The following is a 23796-nucleotide window of genomic DNA, read 5'->3' on the forward strand; positions in this document are numbered from 1 at the left end:
GAATATCATGACAGAAGGGAGTGGGCCGACAGTAGCTATCAATTGTCCGACTGTTTTACGAAAAGAGGGGCTAGTTCACAGAAACTTCTGGATATTGGTAATGAAGGGTGTTTGTTTCTATGACTGTTTTTCTTCCTTCCAAAAACGGAAAAAAAAGAAGGGGGGAAATTGCGTGTGTTTTAGAGTTTCTTGTAATTTTGTTTTCACCAAATTATTATTTTTTCTCCAAGGAAGGGGAGACTGTTAAGGAATGGGTTAAGAGACATTCCAATTAAATGTCTCATTTATGTTAAGTATCCAACAATTGACACTGATATGTAAAGAAGCTTCAGGTGGCCTTTGAGGCATGTGATGTGGTAATAGAGTTTTTGTGCAGAGTTGTGTTAAAGGAAAATAAAGGTGTTTGTGAGAAGAAGCAGAACTTTTGACTCTTTATACAACAGCAGCTATACGGCTAACATGCCACTCTGAACGCGATCGCTAATGGCTCTATCGCTAATGCGAACAGCAGCGGGGATAGCAGGTATCCCTGTCTCGTGCCCCTGTGTAGCTGGAAGTACTTAGAGCTGGTGGTGTTTTTCCGAATGCTCGCCATGGGGACGTTATACAGGAATTTTACCCAGGCGATGAATCCTGTTCCGAGCCCAAACCGCTTCACCTCAAAGGCCTTTTCTGCGTCCTGGGAGACGATCACCTCAGGTGTTCTCTCCCCGGATGGGGTCATGATCACGTTCAGCAGGCGCCTGATGTTTGATGTGAGCTGCATGCCCCTGCACTCCAGGCTTTCCCTTTGTTAGGGGGCCGTCCAAAATGGCTGTGGCTACTGTTCTCCCAATGCAGTCGGACCCCTGCTCTCCGGGGTTTCCTTTTGTCCAGGGGACACCCAACATGGCCGTCAACTGTGCGTCCGCTGCATGGATAAGCCCCTACACTCCGGGGTCTCCTTTTGCCCAGGGGCCCTTCTAACTGGTTGCTTTTCCCATGTGTGGCCTGCTGCTGCCAGTCTGCCATTTTTGATATGTCCTTGCCCCTTGCTGGAGCCGCAGCCACTGTCCTTCGCATGAGTCCTGGTGCTAGCTATCTCAGTAGTGTGGTGGCTCCCTCCCAGGAGTTACTGTGTCCCCTCTCTTACACTGTACTTGTCCGGACGTCACTCATCCTTCCCTTTTTCGCTACCTTGGGTTTTCAGAACAAGGCCATGTTCTCCCGCGTAAAGCGGTTGCTTTGGTGCTGGTTTGATGTTGGTTGTGCAGGTTGTAGGGGGGGGGTGGGGAGATTCTTTCCTCGCCCCCCCAATCCCCTGTCAGCACATTGCCGAGTTACCATCTAGTTCTGTTGGTTCCTCATCGTTTCCCCTGTTGCTGCTTTTCCAGCCCGCACTATACGACAAACTTATCCACCTCAGCAGTGACAGTAAAAAAGTGTTCTTTGCCTTTGTATGGACCCAGAGCTTGGCTGGGTACAGCATATCAAATCTTACGTCACTTTTGTACAGCACGGCCTTTGCCTTGTTGAATTTGGCCCGGCACTTGACCAGGTCAGCCCCAATGTCCTGGTATATCCGGATCCGGATCTTGTGTCCTTCCCAGCTGCAGATTTTGGACTGTCTGACCCAGCGCAGGATTCTCTCCCAGTCTTGGCACCGGTGCATTTTCTCTATAATCGCCCTTGGCTGGGCCCCGGCTTTGGGCTTTTAGTCTGTGTGTCCTGTCTATTTCTGGTGGGTTGGGAAAGGTCTCCCTTCCCACCAGGTTGCCAGCATTTGGGCCACATACCTTCGATCCCCTCCGTAGGCCCACGATTCGTAGGTCTGCCATCTCGATCGGTTCCCTTGGCCCTCGACCTTTCCTGTTGAGCTGTCCTGTGTCGCAATCAGCCTCGCCACCTCTTTTTTTAGGGCGACGATTCGGCCGCTCTGGTCCGTTGCGGCCCTTTCCAGTTCTGTGATCGTCACCTCCTGGGCCTCAAATCTCTTTTCTGCTTCGTCCAATGCGAGCTGGATGTGCGACAGGGCTTTGGCTACTGCGCCTTCCCCGCTGCCGGGATGTCCGATTTAGTCTCGTCCCTGTGCTCCCTTAGTGCACTCGAGAGGAACGCCGTCCAGCCATTCCCCACCCCCGGTGAGGGAGGGCTTCGTGCATGACTGGTCGGGCCCCCTTGCTCCGGCGAAGTTTGGGTTTCGCTGCCTCGTGCACGGATCAGTTTGTCCGTTCGCTTCTGTTCCAGGCTCGTCTCACTCCTGGTCCCTGCTCGGCCCCTGGATTGAGTTTTTCCTGGCATCCATTCTTTTTTCTTTTGTCCCCTGGTGTCCTGTTAAAGCCGAGGGGATGAATTGCTCAGTTTTTAGGCATTTTTCCAGTGAAAAGTGGCTATTTTACAGGTTCGCGGGAGGAGAATCACCTGATGTGCAAATTCTCAGCATATGGTCATCATCGGAAGTCTTGAAGCAAATTTCTGTTTATTCACTGCAGGATGTTGGATAAGATGTCTGATAATCAAAACAGCAGGGGAGTCAAGAGAGGTGGGGAGGGGGGTAGAGCTGGGTGTCGTTCAGTGTACATGTGAAAACTTACACTGTTCAGATGATGCTGCAAAGACAAGTAATTCTCTATCTAGGATTAGATAGCAATGGAACCAAGTTAGAGCAGCCCCACCCAGCTGGACAACATTGTACAGAAGCATTGGAGGGGTAGGTGTGGTTAATCGTGTCAAAGATGCAGAATGGTCAAGAAAGGCAGGTTTCTCTTTCTCACAGTCACATAAGGTGTCATTAGTGACTATAAATTTAGAGTACCCAATTCATTTTTTCCAATTAAGGGGCAATTTAGCGTGGCAAATCCACCTGCTCTGCACATCTTTGGGTTGTGTGGACAAAACCCACGCAAACACGGGGAGAATGTGCAAACACCACACGGACAGTGACCCAGTGACGGGATCGAACCTGGGACCTCGGCGCCATGAGGCAGCAGTGTTATCCACTGTGCCACCGTGCTGCCCCGTCATTAGTGATTTTAATAAGAGCTGTTTCATTACTGTCACCGTGGCAGAAACCAAATTGGAAGGGATCAAATATGGAGTTCCTGGAGAGGTGTGAACGGATTCGGGAGAAGAAAACATGTTCAAGGATTTTGGAGAGGGAAGAGAGGTTGGAGATGGACTGGGAGTTTATAAGGACGGTGGGGTCAAGGATTGTTTCTTTGAGGAGAGGGTTGTTTGTGGCAGATTTGAAGGAGAGAGAGATGACACATGAAGAGAGAGAACTGTTAACAATATCAGCTGGTATGAGGATCAGGAGGGGAAGTTGTGGGTCAGCAATTTACTAAGAATAGAGTGAAGGGAAGAGGAGATGGCTCTGATGGAACAGATGTGTTTGCAAAGGACACGAGAGAAGATAGGTGAGAAACTGGAAAAAGATGTGAGTTCAGGGATAGGGCGGAGGGGCATCACTGGCGGTTGTCACAGTGGATTATTGGAAGGGAGGGTCACGACAGAGGCAGCTGATTCGATTGTCTCAATCTTCATGACGCAGAATCCAGGCGTTTTCTTTGAGGAGGATGTTTTCCCTGTAGACATCAGGAGGACCCTGAACCCAGAGGAGAGAGAGCAAGATGAGTTAAGGTGGAGGTTGAAATCTCCGAGGAGGGGAATTTATTCAATGCAGACACTGAGTGAGGAAGGCAGTGAAGATATCTCGGTGAGAAATAGAAAATCGTTAAAAACAGTGATGCTGGTTAACACGGCCACAAAACAAGCAAATCAAATACTAGGATGTGTTATTTCCCATTGAGTATTGAATGTGAATTGTTGAGGAATTATATAACACAGCACTTACCAGAAACCTGAAGCCGGGTTTCAGGTTTGTAACTGTATTTATTATTGCCATCAAATTCTATTCTGAAATGGTATCTTCCTGCATCTTGTTGTCTGACGTTGTTTATAATCAGGGAACAGTTGTCATCGTTCAGGTCTCCAGACAGCCGGGTCCGATGGAGGAACTGTGTTGAGATAGCATTCTGATCCTTGGAATGAAAGGCTGTAGTCACTGTTCCACTTTTATTGTAATACCAGATTCCAACTCGTGTTCGGTTTGTCAAGTTCAATGGGTAACTGTAATTACATGCAATCTGTACACAGGAACCTTTCTCTGCTGTGACCTCTTCTGGAGTGTAGGCTTTCCACTCTTGTGACAGTCCAACTGCAGAGAGAAATATCAACGTTTAACCCTGCATAGTTTGTAGATACACTTGACTCAACATCCACCCCCTCCTTCACTGATGCACATGACTGCAGTGTGGACAATCTACAGGACACAAAGTAACTCCCCAAGGTTTCACAATGGATGGAAGAGAATCCTGGATACAGGAGTGGACAAGTGTATCCTACATTAGGGGCTGGTTTAGCACAGGGCTAAATCGCTGGCTTTGAAAGCAGACTAAGGCAGGCCAGCAGCACGGTTCAATTCCTGTACCAGCCTCCCCGAACAGGCTCCGGAATGTGGCGATTAGGGGCTTTTCACAGTAACTTCATTTTGAAGCCTACTTGTGACAATAAGTGATTTTCATTTCATTTCATTTTCATTGTCTCATGGTCCTCAGACCCGGCTTAGTTAAGCCAGTCTTCCACCCTACTCAGTGTCTACAAGATGCACCAATCAAATACATGCAGACAAAACAATGGATTAGGAGCCCTCAGATCTCCCACCATTATCACCATCATGAATCACTCATTAGCCTCACCTTCCTGGATCCTCACTGTCTCAGACAGCAGTTCCTATTGTAATATGTGTTTAAGGGTTAGCAGCATGGTGATCCAGCCTCAGTTTCACTTTGGCCTGTGAGCAGATCATAGCACACACAGCTCTGTTACTGGGGTCTTCCAGCTTTCATCCATTTTGATCGGAAAAATGGAAAGGCAACGTATTATCTAAATGGGGAGAGACTTTGGGGTGCTCCAATGCAGAGGGATCTGGGTGTCCACGTTTATGCATCACAGAAAACTAGCTTTTATAGCTGAAGAAATAGAGTATAAAGATAAGAAAGTGTTGTTGCAACTGTACAAGGCATTGGTGAGACATGGAGTATTGTGCACAGTTTTGGTCCCATTATTTGAGTAAAGATGTAGTGGCATTGGAGGCAGTTCAGAGGAGGTTCACTTGATTGATTCTAGAAATGAAAAATGAAATGAAATGAAAATCGCTTATTGTCACAAGTAGGCTTCAATGAAGTTACTGTGAAATGCCCCTAGTCGCCACATTCCGGCGCCTGTTCGGGGAGGCTGTTACGGGAATTGAACCGTGCTGCTGGCCTGCCTTGGTCTGCTTTCAAAGCCAGCAATGAAGGGTTTGATTTATGAATAGAGATTGAGCAGTTTAGGCCTATACTCGAGTTAAGAAGAATGAAAGGAGGCTAAATTGAGATATATAAGATGATAATAGGTGTGGATAAGGTAGACATGGAGCAGATTCTTCCTCTTGTGGGGCATTCTAGAAACTTCTAGGTCTTAGTCTCAGGATAAGTGGGAGCAAACTAAAAAGAGAGATGAGGAGAAAGTACTTCTCACAATGGGTTTTGAATCTGTGGAATTCGCTTCCCCAGAGTGCAGTGGATGTTGGGAAAGTGAATAAATTTGAGGAAGGGACAGACAGATTTTTAATTCGCAATGGGTTGAAGGGTAACGGAGAACGGGCAGGACGATGGAGTTGAGGCCATGATGAGATCAGCCATGATCGTATTGAACGATGGAGCAGGCTCGAGAGGCTAAATGACCTACTCCTCCTAGCTCTTATGTTTTTATTGTTACATCACCCTGGGTGAGGTCACGGTCAATTCCAGCCCACAGACCCCGGTGTCCCAACATAAGTGAATTAACCAATAATTTACGCTTTCTGAAGATCTTTAACCCTTGACTGGTCCAATGAGTTACAGACACCAGATTTATAAGTAAAACAGGAACAAAATAGTTATGAATAAAAAGGAGAAAAGGTGAACATATATAAGGAAATAACAGGATAACCATCTCCCAGTCTACCTAATCCCAAGATTCCTCCCACCCTCTACCCAGACACACACAAGATAGACACTGGGCAAGGGTCGATGGGGAATGAAATAAAATAGGGATTAAAGGGGTAGGATTTGAAATGAATCTGCACTACTGTGGTTGCAGCCTCTGGGAAATAGGTTTACTTGAGAGGTTCAGGTTAGCGCAATTCCGACCTTCGACCGCCAGATGGCGTTTCACCTAAGAATTCTAGGTCGATGCGATCCCACTCTATTTTTCGAAGCCGGGAATCGAACCTAGGACTCTGGTGCTGTGAAGCCATAGTGCTAACCACTATGCTACCGTGCTGCCTATCTTTAGCCAACAGGTGGAGCAAAGGCCGGGGAGTTCAGATCAATGCCGATCTCATTGTCGGCCACCAGACGTTGCTGTACACAGGATGTTCAGATCGGTGCACTTCTGCCTTTCTACCACCAGATGGAGCTTTCACCTCCCTGCGAGAACAATACAGCTCTGATCCTGGAATTTAGCAGTTTTCATTGGCCTGATTCCTGTATAACACTGACGGTTTTATCGCAAATGCTCCGACTTAAAGCTTTAATTCTTCATCCCTTCCCAGCCTTTGACACACACGTTTGAAGGTTACTGATCTTTGGGAAAACTTGTATTTTCACCACTCAAGATCTCTTTACCAGTTCTGTTGGATGTCTGTGCTCCTTTCACATATTTGGCCAGAATGCTCTTAAAATCGACCTGCAGAGAGAGAAAGAGAGAGGCAGTCCTCAGGATGCTTGCTCGTTGGCTTCTTAACAGGACTGAACAGAAGATAGCACTCTCCAGAAGACCTGCCTGTGATGATGTGCCTATGGGTTATATCATAGTTGGATGGTGTGCAACCTCCAACCAGCAGGTGGCGGTACAGATACACCATGCTGTCTTCAGACCAAGGTCATGTGACCTGGGACCCGGATATAAAGGGAGACACATCCAGCCATCTTTAGACGAAGATTGAGATGTTAATAAGACATACATGTAATTGGCCAGTGCGGTGTAAGTTCCAGAGGAGTGGCAAGACTCCATGGTAACGTGCTCTGTATCAGATTGCCATCTTACCACAAGACACAATAAAAGGATCCTGGTTTGGACATATCAAAATGTTTGGTGAGTTACTTCATAAAGTACAAGGGACCAAACACAACATGGTACCACGAGTGCTGAAGATTTGAAGTGGCAACGGCAGTGACCATGTTAGGCATTCGGCTTGAAGACCAGTCTGGTGAACTGCAACCTGAGGCAACCCAACGTGAAAAAAATACTGAAGTTCGAGATGGACGGACTGAGGGCCCCCCACCAGCTTCAGATGTCCGGTAACGTAAGTGAGAACTGGCGGCTGTTAAAATACCAATTCGAACTTTATGTTTTGGCCGTCAGCCTGCAGGCCCAGCCTGATGAAAGGCAAATGAACTGGCAAATCTGGCAGTTTCACTCGAATCACTCGAACTTATAACTAATTTGTGTTTGAACGTGAAGTGTGTCAGAAGAATTTTGATGAAGTTATGAAGCGCTTCGATCAGCATTGTCTCCCCAAGAAGAATGAAACGTTTGAACGCTATATGATTTATATGCGTACCCAGAGACCTGGTGAATCATTTGACAGTTTTGTCACAGACTGAACGCCCAGTCATGCAACTTCGGTGACTTCAAATCTTCCTTAATCCACAACCAAATTGTCTTTAATTTGCTTGATGATGAGCCTAAGGCGATATTATTGCAGGAGGAGGCTTTGGTATTGGAAAAGGCAGTGAAGATTTGCCAGGCCAGCGAGATTGCTGCACAAAGAGTAGGTGCACTCTGCTCAAAAGGTTTTGGTGTCAACGTGGATGAAGAAGCCAGCGTCATTAGTGCTGTGACGCACATCGTAAGGAAACATGGTCTCAGTGCGGGCGGCCATTTTAAGCGGTCGATAAGAGCCGCCGCCATTTTGTGCCAAAAATGTGGCCCTCGACATCCTCCACGGCAATGCCTGGCCCATGGAAAGGTTTGTTCCAGGTGCTGCCATGTTGGGCACTTTGCAAAGCAATGCTTTGCGTGTTCCACCACAGATCAAGCACAAGAAGTGCACGCAGCCGATGAGATAAACACAGACGAACAATTTTTCATTGATCTCATAGCGCCAAGAAACCACACGACTAGCAGAAACAAAGACAGAAGCAGACATGGAACAGAGCATGAAGACAATCAGAATGTTCGAAAAACTTTTACTTCCGTACTCAAATCGATGGTAATGCTCAATGATACTTTCATTCAGTGTGACTTTGACCCTAAAGCGATAGCCAACTTCGGAAGTTGACAGGCTTTGCAGAAGCTAACTGTGCAGTGAGACTTTGCTAATCAGTCAGGGATCAAGATAGACTTCGGCACAAGACTCTAGGGACCTTTAATGTTTGTGAATTAGTGGGGCGGAACGGTAGCACAGTGGATAGCACTGTTGCTTCACAGCGGCAGGGTCCCAGGTTCGATTCATGGCTTGGGTCACTGTCTGTGTGGAGTCCGCACGTTCTCCCCGTGTCTACGTGGGTTTCCTTCGGGTGCTCCGGTTTCCTCCCCAAGTCCCGAAAAACATGCTGTTAGGTGAATTGGCCATTCTGAATTCTCCCTCAGTGTAGCCGAACAGGCGCCAGAATGTGGTGACTAGGGGCTTTTCACAGTAACTTCATTGCAGTGTCAGCCTACGTGTGGCAATAAAGATTATTATTATTATGGTGTTCTCAGTGGCAGGCAATACACAATACTCTTTCATATTGTAGATTTGGATGTAGACTTAGTCATTGGGATAAAAACATGTGAATCCTTGAATATAGTCGAGCGGATAAATCTTCTGGGAGATAGCTGGTCACCTGAGCACAGTGAATCATTGCAAGGCATTACGGTGTGCACAGTGTATGAGGATTCAGATGAAATCCCAGTGGAATATGACAAACCAGGCACAGGGATAGAACTGCTGGCGAGCATTCCGCAATTCTGGTTAACAGTCTTGAAGAACGTGCATAGACTCAATGGCATGACATGAGGCCATGATGAACCCGTATTAAAGCATCTGCGAGATGTGAGTGTTAAATGGATAGAGATTGACAAGCCGTGGACCTTCACTCTTGGACTCACGACCACTGAAATCGTATGTGGATGAGCCACAGATCATCGGCTGCACTGGCTGCACAATCGATTGGAGAGAGGGAAAACATGTAAGAGTACAAACAATTCAAACAAAACCAAAATACAGATTGTGGTGATATACATCACTGTAAGAACACAAAGGGTTAATGTACATACACGTCACCTAGCTAGGCACTAGAGGGAGCACCACAGACGTGACACACAGTCAGCCAATAGGTCAGTAAGATAGGATACGACCAATGGGCATTCAAGATACACACAGAGGTGACACTGCAACAGGAGGGCATTGCACCAACCCATATAAAAGGACACAGCACACATGATCTTCCTCTTTCCAGTGGAGACACTCATTGAGTACAGACACAGGGTTGATTGAACATCACACCCACCATGTGGATTGTAGCAGACTGGTTTGTCAGTCTGAGTAGCTATAGCAGGATTAACAGGAGCGTTGAATCTAAGTAGGAGAACTGTTAATAGTTAATAAACGTGTTAAAGCTATCCCCAAGTCTGAACCTTCCTTTGTCAGAGTTCACATCAAGGAAGCAGCTTAAGCTAGTTCAGGAGCATAACAAAACGCAGAGGTCGGACAATCCATGAACAGTGGAAAGAACCATATCCAAGGAATCGTTCTTCAACTTCTTCAGTCCCACTGAAGTTCCGCAGGGTGGAATTTTAAACCAAGCTTTGGCGGCCAAATAAAAGGCTGATTTTGAACTCGGCGTGCTGTTTCAAAAACAAATAATCCCGTATGTAAAGTTATATTTTTCATGTGAAAAGACTGACGCTGAGGCTGAATCCGAGGCCGACTACTATGAAAATCTGTTTGAGATTACTGACGATGATGAAGGTGAGACGGATGACGAACACTATGAGCTGCTTGTACAAGCCTTCTCCAGCAGCACAGATAAGGTTCCAGTGGCACGGCTCCAGTGGTCAGCAAGAAATGACAAGGTGGTGACAGGGAACTCCCAGACCGCGCTGGACTCTGTGGAGTGCGGGAGATTGGAGATGGCAAGCTCTACGATGGCTCCCTGCTAGCCCCCAGCAAAATGGAGAATCTGTGGCCATTTGATGCCAGTTTTCCTGCCGTGAAAGACCACAGTTTTCACAACGGTGTGGGAACTTAGTCCCCAAAAAGGAGAATCCAGCCCCACATACCTCTGAGGCTAGCTTTTCCAAGATCGGGACAATTTCTTGCGCCTTTGGTTCCCTCAATAGCCGATCTTCAGTAATATCAGCAGCCTTGAATTCGACAAGAGCCATCTCCAAGCTCCCGCTCTCCACAGTATCCAGCGTGGTCTGGGCGTCCCCCGTGACCACTTCGTCATTGCTGCCAGACCACTGGAGCCACGCCACTGGAGCCTCATCCCTGCTGCTGGAGAAAAATGGAAATTCGGCCGGTCGGGGACGGAGCATCGTGGGGCGGGTCTCAGGCAATGGCCTGAGGCGGTGGATACTCGGCGCGGAGTGCGCGATTTTCGGGGGGCAAAGAATTTAAAAACCGGCGCTGCTTCCGATTTCGGCGGCAAAAGGATTCCCTGCCCCATCGCCGAATGCAATTGTGTTCCGCCACAAGTCCTTGAAACTGCCCCAGTAATTTACTCCCAAGCAGTCTGCCACATGTACCATCTTCAAATGAAATGGCTGTAACAACAAACTCCATCAAAACAGTTTGGCATTGTTATTCTGGAATCACTCCAAAAACATCAATTGATTATGATCAGTACAGACAACTTTGTCAGATGAATTGCTGGTCACATAAATTTGGAAATGTTGCAAAGCCAGCACCAAGCTCAAAGTCTCCTTCTCAATTGTCGAACACTTCTTCTGGTGAGAATTAAATTTTTTTGAAAAATAACCAATCGGCCGCTTCAGTCCTTCGTCGTCGTCTTGTAGAAGCACCGCACCTACACCCACATCACTCGCATCAACCGCCACTTTGAATGGTTTTGTGTACTTTGGGGTGGCTGGCACAGGAGCAGGCTGTCAAATGCCTGTTGACACTCTGCTGTCCACTGGAATTTGTTACGCTTCTTCAGAAAGTCTGTCAGTGAGCAACCACACTGCTCAAATTCGGTACAATTTTCCGGTAAAATCCACTCATACCCAGAAATCGCATTATTTCCCTTCGTGTCGAGGGTATCGGAAACTTCCCAATAACTTTTGTTTTCACATCCTGTGGGACTATTCGACCCTGTCCGATTGTATGGTCAAGGAATGTGACTTGGGCTTTTCCAAATTCACTTTTGGCTAGGTTTAGCACAAAACCCGCCACCTGAAGTCGATCGAGTAACTACATCAGATGCTTCAAATGTTCTGTCCATGTCTGGCTAAATATTGCCGGATCATCGATGTATACTGCACAATTGAGTAATCAGGAAACAACTTTGTTAATTAACCGTTGAAATGTGGCTGGGACGTTTTTCATGCCAAATGGCATAACTTTGAATTGGTATATACCATCTGGAATCACAAAAGCTGAAATCTCCTTCGCCCTTTCAGATAAAGGTACCTGCCAGTAACCTTTAAGTAAATCCGATTTGAAAATAAAAGCGGATTGTCCCACTTTCTCAATGCAATCCTCCAAACGTGGGATAGGATAAGAGCCCATTCTTGTAACCGCATTAACTTTTCTATAGTTCACACACAACCATTGGGTGCAGTCTGGTTTAGGTACCATCACTATGGGTGAGCTCCATTGGCTGTAACCCACTTCAATTATGCCATTTTTAAGCATACTCTCAATTTCTTTGTTAACCTGTGCTAATTTTAAAGGGTTAAGTCTATATGGATGTTGTGTAATTGGAACAGCATTTCCCACATCTACATCATGTATAGCCATTTTAGTACTTCCCAATTTATATCCACAAACCTGCCCGTGTGATATCAAGAACTCTTTCAGGTCAGTTTGTTTTTCCTCTGGAAGGTAACTCAACAATTTATCCCAATCCTCTGGATAATCGTAACAATAAGCCCTCAACATTGTCTTTAATGTCTGATGCCACCTTTCTAACGCCCCCTGCGATTCTGAATGATACGCAGTTGATTTTAAGTGTTTTATTCCTAAGCTGTCCAGGACTTCTTTAAATAACTTTTAGGTGAAATTTGATCCTTGATCCGATTGAATTTCTGTGGGTAGTCTATATCTAGTAAAGATTTTCAGTAACTCCTCCACAATCTTTTTTGCTGTAATATTGCGTACTGGAATGGTCTCTGAAAACATAGTAGACACATCCATTATAGTCAAAAGATATAATTCCCACGTTTTGTTTTAGGAAGCGGTCCTCCGCAATCAATTAGGGCCCTTGTAAAAGGTTCCTCAAATGCTGGTATGAGTATTAAGGGTGCTGGTTTTATCACTGCTTGAGATTTCCCTATCACTTGTCATGTGTGACATGATCAACAAAATTTAACTACATCTGTATGCAGTCCAGGCCAATAAAAATGTTTTTGGATTTTAGCTTGAGTTTTCCTTACTTCCAAATGACCTCCCACTGGTACCTCATGCGCTATTCGCAACACCTCCTTTCTATGCCGACTGGAAATACCAATTGATAAACATCTGCCCACTTTTCATCCTCCTGCATATGAAACAGTCTCCATTTTCTCATCAAGACATCACTTTTACGATAATAACACTCTGGTATACACTCAGATTCCTCTTCCGTGTATGCTTTCTGATACATCCGTTTTATTTCTACATCTTTCTGTTGTCACTCCGCCAATTTTCCTGAACTAAAAACATCCGCTTCATCCTCCATCTGTTCTTTTCCAACCACCTGATCAAAAATCATTTCTGATATTGGCACGTCACCTTTATCTTCACTCTCTGATTTCTCCTCTTGTCTTAATCTGTGACTTTGCGACCCTGTTACGACGCAATCCGGAAAAATCTCAGGATATTCGTCCTTCAACACTTCAGTTGTCTGATTTGCCACTGGCTTATCAACTACAGTAGGCATCACTCCCACCTATGATCCAGCCATATCATTACCCAAGATAAACTGTATTCCTGGACAAGATAGTTTCTCTATTGCTCCGACTACCACTTCACCACTCTTCACTGGACTTTCCAACCTTACCTTATATAATGGAACACTATTCTTCTCACCCTGAATTCCACATATTACCACCTTTTCTGGCAATGTTCCTCCCAAACTGCATAACTCCTCATCTCTTACCATCAAAGATTGGCTAGCTTCTGTATCTCTTAAAATTGTGACTGCTTTACCTGCTCCTCCTGATACACGAGTGAACTTTACCCACACAAGTAAATTGTTTAAAGAGATCTGGCACCTTCTTCTCAATAACCTTGTGATCAGGCTGTACAATCTTTTTCACCTCCTTGGCTTCACTTGGGCTTTCCTTGACCACTTTAACAAACCCCACTGTCTCATATAGTTTTACCACATCAGCCTTCCCAGTGCTTTTCTACCACCACCAACACTGTGACTATACATGGCCTCGTTTATTACAGTGAAAACATTTGAAACTTTTCATGTCTCTTCCACCCTCCTGGATTTCCTCTTTAATCTGAGGTACACTCTCCTTATTTTCTCCCATCAGATCACCTTTACCTTTACCTCTTGAGTATTTCTCATGTCCCCAGTTTCTATCCCTCACAGGCTGAAACTGCTGTTGTAAACCAAACTTTGATTTATGATCTAATTCATAATCATCTGCCATTTCTGCTGCTAATCTTGCAGTTTTAACCCTCCGTTCTTCCACATGAGTTCTCACTACATCAGGAATTGAATGTTAAAGTCCTCCAAAAGTATAATTTCTCTGAGAGCTTTATATGTTTGGTCTATTTTCAAAGCCCTTATCCACCTATCAAAATTACTCTGATCCTTTCAAACCACATGTACGTTTGCCCAGGTTCTTTCCTTAAGTTTCTAAACCTTTGTCTGTAGGCTTCAGGCACTAGTTCATATGCACCTAAGATGAATTTTTTCACCTCCTCATACGTCTCAGGTAACTCCTCTGATAGTGATGCAAACACTTCACTCGCTCTATCTGCCAACTTTGTTTGAATCAGTAATAGCCACATGTCCTGTGGCCATTTCATTTGTTTAGCTACCTTTTCAAATGAAATGAAAAAGGCTTCTACCTCCTTCTCATCAAACCTTGGCAATGCGTGGACATACTTAAATAGATCCCCACCAAGCCTTCGACTATGAAGCTCTTTCGCTTCATCCTCATCACTATCCTCCAACTGTACGTTTTTCTTTCCATCCGCAATCTTAACTGACTGTCATGTTTCATGGCCATTTTCCAAAGTTCAAACTCTCTCTCTTTCCCTGTCCTCTCTCTCTCTTTCTTTTTCCGCTCTCTCTTTCTTTCTTTCTTTTTCCCTGATCTGTATTTCCCTTTGTCTTTCTTTTTGTTCTGCTTGAGCCATTATTTATTTTCTTCTTTCTTCTCTCTCCTTTTCTTTTTCTTCTCTATCTCTTTCTCTCTATTTTTCTTTTTCCTCTCTGTCTCTTTCTCTCTCTTTTTCTTTTTCCTCTATCTCTTTCTCTCTCTTTTTCTTTTTCCCTGAGCCATACCTCCCTTTCTCTCTCTTTTTGGTCTGCTAGGGCTATTCTTTCTTTTTCTCTCATTTTGTATTCAAGCTGTTTAATTCTTTTTTATGTTCAAGTTGCTTGATTTGTAACTGAAGTTTTGCCATTTCTAATGCGTCAGATTGTATCTCAGGCAATTTTAAATGCTGAGCTACCGCCGTGAGTACCTCATGTATTTGCCAAATCTAACAGTCTGCTTTTAGTCTCTGTCCGTAAGGTACTGCGTGTGACCATTTCCACCCCCAAAATCTTCTGAGCCTCTGAAAGAGCAATTGTCCACTACACACTCCCTACTTAAACTAAAACACCACACCTGAAAATCAATCACAATATGCTCACCCCTCACCGTCTTTAAGTTCGCAAAGCCAACCCAATAGATAGACTTTTATCACCTTCGAGCCCCCAATTTGCCAGGGTTTAGAAAACTCCAAAGTATATCCAAAGGTAAGATTCAGGGTGGGAGATATATGAGGGATGTCCAAGGTAGGTTCTTTACTCAGAGAGTGGTTAGGGTGTGGAATGGACAGCCTGCTGTGATGGTGGAGTCGGACACTTTAGGAACTTTCATGCGGTTATTGGATAGGCACATGGAGCACACCAGAATGACAGGGGGTGGGATAGCTTGATCTTGGTTTCGGACAATGCTCGGCACAACATTGAGGGCCGAAGGGCCTGTTCTGTGCTGTACTGTTCTCTGTTCTTTGTTTTGTATCATGGATATCACCTGACCCACGGCTTTTACTAGATTGTGGTATGGGGAGCACATGGCCCACTCTACAGGTGTGGTGCAGCAGAAATCTAAAATATTTGTTTAAAGCAAAACAGTGTTTATTCTTTGAACTCTGTTAACCTTTTAAAAACATATATTGAACATCTTAGCAACCATCAATTCAAATGCAACCCCCCAAAGAATACAACACTCTAAGTAATCCTTGAACTTTCCTTTTAATATCCAGAAGACAAAAACCCTTTTTACAAAAGCACATCAGGTTTAAATTCTCGACTGAGAGCAGTTATCACGCTGAATTCACCAAATGATCTAGAGACAGGCTTTAGATGACAGAGAGATCAAAATTACACCTTCTTTGGCTGGCTGCAGCTCCATCACTGAAACGAAACTAAAAAACACAGACACACCCAAGCTTTTCCTCAAAGCGAAACTAAAAAGCAGAGCCAGAGCTCAGCTCCACCCACACTCTGACATCACTGCAGCCACTTGAGCAGACAAAACACTTCTTAAAGTGACATTCCCATGACAGCATATAGAAAATAGGAGCAGGAGGAGGCCATTCAGCCCTCGAGCCTGCTGCCATTCGTTATGGCGGCTCACCACCTCAATAGCCTAATCCCGCTTTCCCCCCATATCTTTTGATTCCCTATGCCTTAAGTGCTCTATCTTACTGCTTCTTGAAAACATACAGGGTAGGATTCTCAGTCCCATCGCACCTGTTTTATGATGCGGTGCGTCCCCGCCGGCATCGGGATTCTCCGTCGCGGAAGCCGGCCCTCTCATGTGGGCACATCCATGCCGTTGAGAAATTCATGGTTGTGAGTGCTCTGCCGGTGAAACAGAGGATCCCGCCAATGGGAAATCCAGCCCACAATGTTTGGGCCTATATACTTCCTGTGGTAATGTGTTGCACAGGCTCACCACTCTCTGGCTGAAGAAATTTCTCCTCATCTCTGTCCTAAATGGCCTACCCCATATCCTCAGACAGTGACCCCTGGTTCTGGACACACCCAAATCGATCCTGCATCTACCCTGTCTAGTCGTGGTAGAATCGTATAGGTTTCTTTGAGATGCCCCCCCACCTCATTCTTCTGACTTTCAGCGAATACAATTCTAACCATTTCTATAATGGTAATGAAAGGTGAACAAAACACCAGGAACCTCTCACTTCATGTCCTTCTGAAACATCCATGACTTCATCAGGAATCTGAAGAGTTACTGATAAGGGTCTATGTGATGACCTTTATGAGGCCCACGGGAATACATTAATCGATGTCCTGGTGTGACTCGTGGAATGCGAACTTCACTGCTAGTGGGCGGAGGCCCGCACTGCTGGGGCCCGGCCCAGTCTGTGACCAGCATTCTGGTAGACCCGACTGGGACATATTGGGAGTGATTCAATGGTCACGCTGCGCCTGAAAAGTAGCTCGCCGTGGCGCAGCAGAGCCGATAAAAGCCGGGAGAACTCACTCCCGGGGTCTACCTAGCTCGCAAAACATCATGAGATCCAATGCGATCTCACAAGACATTGTGATGTAAATCCCGTCCACATTGGGTCTCACTTTAATGTGCAGATTTTTGAGGTACCTGAGGCTTTGAGATTTACCCTCTTCACCGTGGAGGCCTTGGGCATGCGTTGTTCAATACTGGTCTCCAAATTTGGGGACCAGATGGAACAGCACTTGTGCGGGTCTCCCACAGGATCGGAGGACCCTAGTTCCTTCCCCATGAGCAAGACAATGCCCTGGTACTGCTGGTGTTCCGCGGAATCTTGGCAGTGCCAGCCTGGCACCTTCACAGTGCTACATGGGTGCCAAACTGACACTACCAAGGTGCCCCAGGTGTACTGCCAGCTGACATGGACACTGCCAGGGTGCCAATCTGCCATTTTATTCTGAAAATGTGTGATTGGGCCAGGGGGTGCCCTGAGGGGTCATGGGGGAGGGAGGGGGCTGGGACTTTCCTGCAGTATGTTTCGGCTGGGAGGGTCAGGTTTTGCTTCGGGGCCTCGGAGTTTGAGACGCCATATTAAAATGGAGCCCCGTTCTATTGCTACACTGGGGAGTTCCAGCGAGTGGAGCTCCACAGCGTAGAAAACGGGGCTATGTGTGGCCTTGGCCCTGCTGAGGCCTCTTATACAACGCAAGTCACTGTGAGTGCTTGAAACATGTGGCTAAACGTGCTCGCTAGGGGACTTTGTTCCCAATTAGTTGAATCGCGCCTATTGTGTGTACTGTTGCTCATTTTAGCCTTAGTTTAATTGCTCTTGTTCTATCACCTTTGCTCTTGAGTCGCCAGGTATCTTTCTGATACCGCCACGTGGTTCAAGTCCGAGTAATGATCAATAATCCAACACACCGCTTAGTAAGAGTTAAATCAACGCACATTTATTATATACAGTAATCAATACTTATGCATTAATTCTACTTCTAAGCTACTTCCTACAGCTAACAGGCCAATACTTAACTTTGGAAATGGCCCACCAGGTCAGGGAAACAAATGGCCTTTCGTATGGGTTCTGAGCCTGCGGGATTCAAAGCTGGTGCAGGTCGATAGTCAGGAGTGCCTATCTCATAGCGAGCGTTGGACTTACTGTTTCTTGTGGCTGTTGTAGAGGGTCAGCAGAAGTGTCTCGAAGGGTGAGGAGAGGAGAAGAAGGGTCGATTTGAACCTGGCCCCTATTCTTATAGTCCCCAGGGGCTTCCCGCCACTCGGGGCGGACCTTGTACCTGGTTCCAAGTGATTGGACTTGGTCCCAATCACTTGGTTCGATATTCTCCAATGCTGGAGCGATTTCTTGATCGATGGGCGGTTTCGAGGTGGTCATTCACCTCTCTTTGTGTAAGCTCCTGCTGGCGCCGAAAAGTCTGGGTTGGCTTTGTGTGTCTAATTTGTAGCGTATTGTTCCCGGGGATTGCTAATTAGTATTCAGATGGCTGGTGTGTTGTTGTGTTGATGGCTGCAGGTATTGATTCTGTCTGGCTTCCCCAGAGGCGAATACACAGTTTTGCCTGCAGCTGCCTGTTTGAGTCCTGTTGGCTGATTTTCCCATCAGCCTCTTCCGTTTGCCATTTTAAATCGGGGTTTGGCCATTCTAATCGGGAGTTAGCCATTTTAAATGGCTACAGTACTCTGTCGTCATGGCCGTTTTCATTGGTTTGAATAAACTTCCTTTTATTTACCATCTCTGGTCTTCTGGGTCTTCGTAGCCTTTAAATTATCTGAAATTGAAGAATGATAGGGCAGCACGGTGGCGCAGTGGTTAGCACTGCTGTCTCAAGGCGCCGAGGGCCCGGATTTGATTCCGGCCCTGGGTCACTGTCCATGTGGAGTTTGCACATTCTCCCCGTATCTGCGTGGGTCTCACCCCCACAACCCAAAGATGTGCAGGGCAGGTGAATTGGCGATGCTAAATTGCCCCTTAATTGGAAAAAAATAATTGGGTACTCGAAATTTATTTTACAAAGCATTGTAAAGAAGGAGGCCATTCAGCCTTTTGTGATTGTGCTAGCTCTTTGACAGATCTATCCAGTTTGTCCCACTCCAAAGTCCTGCAAATCTATCCCCTTCAAGTATTTATTCAATTTCCCCATTTTGGAAGTTCCTCTTCAATCTGCTTCCAGCGCCCTCTCAGCCAATGAGTCAATGGTGTCCATCTGAGCTGCAAAGTTCAGAGATTCTGTGAAATTTAAACTTTGCAGCCGATCAGAGACAATCATGAGAACTAGAAATATTTCACATCTTTATCCACTGACTGTTTTGTCTTCCTTCTCTCTATCAGTTATCTTTCACCCTTATTGAAGTGTCCAGCATGGTGAGAATGGACAGGAAGTGTGACGCTGAACAGCCCGTCTATTCTCGGAGCTGCTGTGTTGTTCTCATGGGAAATTCTGACCAAAATCAGCAAATTTCAGGCCATTGACATTGGAGACTCAGCATCGGGATAGAATTCATGCCCCAGTTTTTATCCCTGGTTCTCTGCTCAAACTATCACCTCCTCATTAACTTGCTGAAAACATTGGTCTGCAGTACAGCAGCACCTCGAGTTTACGATTCTCATCTGCAATTTTCAAATACTCCCATTGCTCTCTCCATTCCCCATCTCTGGGCCGAGTCCAGCCCTGGAACCCTCTGAATTCTCTGCTCTTCCCCCAATTCTGCTGTCAGACAGGGAGTCAGCATATCTCAGTGAGGGTGATGGGTGAATGGGACTTGGTGTGGGTTTGTCCACTGGGTCACTGCTGAATTAGTTCCCAATCACAGCTCAATAAGAATGATCTTTTATAAACACCATTAACGATAACTTTTTCCAAACTGAAGATGATATTACCTTGAAGAAGTGAGAAAAGGAAGTAAGATTTCCCGACCATTGTCCACTCCCAGATATTTCATCAGCTTCTCACTCTCAAACTCTGAAAGAGAAAGGAGTTAATGAGATCTCACTTCTTGTCCGATAACTCTCGAGTGAACTGCTTTTAAACAATTTATTGTGTTTTGTGTGGGATGATAGGTGTTCTGCAGAGAGTGACAAGGCTTTAAGTATGAAAATCAATGAGGGACTTCCATTTCTATAGTGCCTATCACCATCTCAGGATGTCCTAGAAAGATGTTCTGTACAACAGACGTGAGCCTCAAACCCAGATCGCAATGAAAAGCAGAAATCTTCCAAAGGCATCAATCATTGGAATCTGTCTTTGTAAAGTCACAACATCCACAATGTTGGTCATGGAAGTGAATTCCAATCATTGGTTACTTACCCAGGGCTTGTCCGATTGCTCGCCTGGGGAGTAACTGCCACCACGTTCTTCTTGGTCTGAATGAGCTCTTCCTGTGTTGCTCCCATTGTGTATTTAATTAGAAAGGGTTGATGTGACTCAAAATGAGGAAGTTCAAAACTCGACAAAGGTTTGAGCTTTAAGCAAAATGTTGACCATTTGAACCTGACTCTGTGATGATATAGCGACTCAAAGCTGAGCTGCCTTTTCCAATAAGAACCCCAAACCTCAACTCAGAGGCAGGAAATCTGGTACTCAAGTTTCCAATCCAGAATCTCGAGTTCCATGATCCTGGTAAATACTTTCTAGAATAATAACAGAGGGAGAACTGCAGTATTGGAGGATCAGTACTGAAGGGATGCCACACAGTTAGAAGGTCAGTACTGAGAATGGGCTGCACTGTTGGAGGGTCAGTACAGAGGGTGCACTGCACTGCCAAAAAGTTAGGCATGAGGCGGTGTATCAGTTTCGGTGGACTTGTACTGAGGGATTGTCACAATGTCGGATGATCAGTACTCTGGGGATACTGCACTTTCCGAGGGTCAGTACTGAGGGAGTGCTGTACAGTCGGAGGGTCAGCACTGAGGGAGTGCTACACTGTTGGAGGGTCAGTACTGAGGGAGTTTGCACTGTTGGAGTGTCAGTACTGAGAGAGTGCTGCACTTTCAGAGAGTCAGAACTGAGGAGGGCTGCATTACTGGAGGGTCAGTACTGAAGGGGTACCACATAGTTGGAAGGTCAGTACTGAGGGAGCGCTGCACTGCCGGAGTGTCAGTACTGAGAGAGTATTGCACTGATGGAGACTCAGTAATGAGGGAGTGCTGCACTGTCGGAGGGTCAGCACTGAGGGAGTGCTGCACTGATGGAGGGCCAGTACTGAAGGAATGCTGCACTGTCAGAGGGACAGTACTGAGGGAGTGCTGAAATTCCAGAGGGTCTGTATTGAGGAAGAGCCACGCTGTTGGAGGATTAGCACTGAGGAAGTTTGCATTGTTGGAGAGTCAGTACTGAGGGAGCGCTGCACAGTCTGAGGGTCAGTACTGAAGGATGGCTGCACTGTCGGAAAATCAGTACTGATGGAGTGCTGCACTGTGGGAGGGTCAGTAGTGTGGGAGTGCTGCACTTTCAGAGGGTCAGTACTGAGGGAGCACTGCGTAACTGGAGGTCTGTACTGAAGGGGTATAACACAGTTATACGGTCAGTACTGAGGGAGTGCTGCAATATCAGAGGATCAGTCCTGAGTAAGAGCTGCACTGTCAGAGGGTCATTACTGAGGAAGTTTGCACTGTTGGACGGTAAGTACTGAGGGAGGTCTGTGCTGTCAAACGGTCAGTACTGAGGGAGTGTGGCATTGTCTGAGGGTCAGTACAGAGGGATGGCTACACTGTTAGAGGATCAGAACTGATGGAGTACTGCACTGTGGGAGGGTCAGTACTGAGGGAGCACTGCATTACTGGGTCAGTACTCAAGGGGTACCATGCAGTTGTACGGTGTGTACTGAGCGGGTGCAGCGTTGTTGGAGGATCATTACTGAGGGTGTGCTGCACTGTCAGAGGGTAAGTAGTGAGGGATGGCTACACTGTGGGAGGGTTAGTACTGATGGAGTGCTGCACTGTCAGAGGGTCAGTATTGAGGGAGTGCTGCACTTTCAGAGGGTCAGTACTGAGGGAGTGCAGCATTACTGGAGGGTCAGTACTGATGGTGCACCACACAGTTGTAAGGTCAGTACTGAGGGAGAGTTTCACTGTTGGAGGATAAGTACCAAGGACGTTTGCACTGTTAGAGGGTCAGTACTGAGGGAGTGCTACCCTTTTGGAGGGTCAGCACTGAGGGTGCGCTACACTGCCATAGTCAGTACTAAAGTGTCAGGATTGAGGAAGTGCTGCACTGTCGCCAGGTAACTACTAAGGGAGTGTGCATTGTTGGAGGATCAGTACTGAGGGAGTTTGCACTGTAGGGGGGTCAGTACTGAGGGAGAGCTGCACAGTCGGTGGGTCAGTACTAAGGAAGTATTGGACAGTTGGAGCGTCAGTACTGAGGGAGTGCCGCACTGTCAGGGGGTCAGCACTGAGGGAGTGCTGCACGGTTGAGGTTCTGTCATGAGGGAGTGCTCCACTGTTGGTGGGTCAGTACTGACAGAGTGTTGAACTGCCAGAGGGTCAGTAATGAGGAAGTGTTGCACTTTTGGAAGGTCAGTACTGAGGGTGCACTTCACTGTCAGAGAGTCAGTACTAAAGGGGCATTAAGCTGTTGATGGGTTAGAACTGAGGGAGTGATGCACTGTTCGAGGATCAGTATTGAAGCAGTGCTGAACTGTCGCCATGTCAGTACTGAGGGAGTGCTGCACTGACGGCTGGTCTGTACTGAGGGAGCGCTACACTATTGGAGGTTCAGTACCAAGGGAGTTTGCTCTATAAAAGGGTCAGCACTGAGGGAGGGCGGCATGTCGGAGGGTCAGTACTGAGGGAACATTGCACTGCCAGAGACTCCATACTGAGGGAACGCTTCACTGCCAGAGACTCCGTACTGAGGGAACGCTTCACTGCCAGAGACTCCGTACTGAGTGTTGCACTGCCAGAGAGTCAGTATTAAAGTGGCATCACGTTGTTGATGGACCAGTATTGAGGCAGTGTCATAATGTCGGAGGGTCAGTACTGTGGTGGTGTTGCATTTTTGGAGCATCAGTACTGAAGAAATGTTACACTGTCGGCGGGTCAATACTGAGGGCAGCACGGTGGCGCAATGTTTAGCATTTTTCCCTCACAGCGCCAGGGACCTGGGTTCAATTCGGCTTTGGGTGACTGTGTGAAGTTTGCACTTTCTCTTTGTGTCTGTGTGTGTTTTCTCGAGATGGTCAGGTTTCATTCCACAGTGCAAAGATGGACAGGTTAGATGGACTGGCCTGTTCAGTTGCCCCTTAGTGTCGAAGCATGTGCAGGTTAGGTGCGGTTACAAGGATAGAATGGGCTAGTGGGCTTAGGTAGGGTGCTCATTCAGGAGGTCATTGTGGGGATTCTATGGAGTGCTGCACTGACGGATGGTCAGTATTGAAGGAGTATTGCACTGATAGCGGGTCAGTTCTGAGTCAGTGATGCACTGCCATATGGTTGCCAAAGGGTTGCAGCTGTACAGGACCTTAGTTCAGCCTCATTTGGAATATTGTGTACAATTCTGATCGCCACACTACCAGAAGAATGTGAATACTTTGGAGAGGGTACAGAAGCAGTTTACTAGGATTTTGCCTGGTATGCAGGGCATTAGCTATGAGGAGAGTTAGATAAACTTGGTCTGTTCTCACTGGAATAACGGAGGTTGAGAGGCGACCTGATAGAGGCCTACAAAATTATGAGTGGCATGGACAGAGTGGATAGTCAGATGCTTTTTCCTAGAATAGGAGAGTTAAGTACTAGGGGACACAGGTTTAAAGTGCGTGGGGAAAAGTTTAGAACTGATGTGCGAGGCAAGTTTTTTACACAGAGGATGGCAAATATATGGACTGCACTGTCTGGGGAGGTGGTGGGAGCAGGTACGATACCAGCCTTTAAGGGGCATC

General features: G+C 46.4%; 1 protein-coding gene across 2 annotated transcripts in view; it reads right to left on the reverse strand.

Moving 5' to 3' along the window:
- LOC140386532 (myeloid cell surface antigen CD33-like) overlaps positions 1–23796 on the reverse strand; it is a 104657-nt gene that overhangs the window by 72968 nt on the left and 7893 nt on the right. For both annotated transcript variants that reach the window (XM_072468941.1, XM_072468940.1), the window contains exons 2-3: positions 19799–19880; positions 3833–4195 (exon numbers count right to left, since the gene is read on the reverse strand). In XM_072468941.1, coding sequence (XP_072325042.1) covers positions 3833–4195; positions 19799–19838 — 403 coding nt within the window. In that variant the 5' untranslated portion in view covers positions 19839–19880. The remainder of the gene's footprint in view (positions 1–3832; positions 4196–19798; positions 19881–23796) is intronic.

This window comes from Scyliorhinus torazame, chromosome 12 (genome assembly GCF_047496885.1).
Source record: "Scyliorhinus torazame isolate Kashiwa2021f chromosome 12, sScyTor2.1, whole genome shotgun sequence".
In the NCBI taxonomy this organism is placed as follows: Eukaryota; Metazoa; Chordata; class Chondrichthyes; order Carcharhiniformes; family Scyliorhinidae; genus Scyliorhinus; species Scyliorhinus torazame.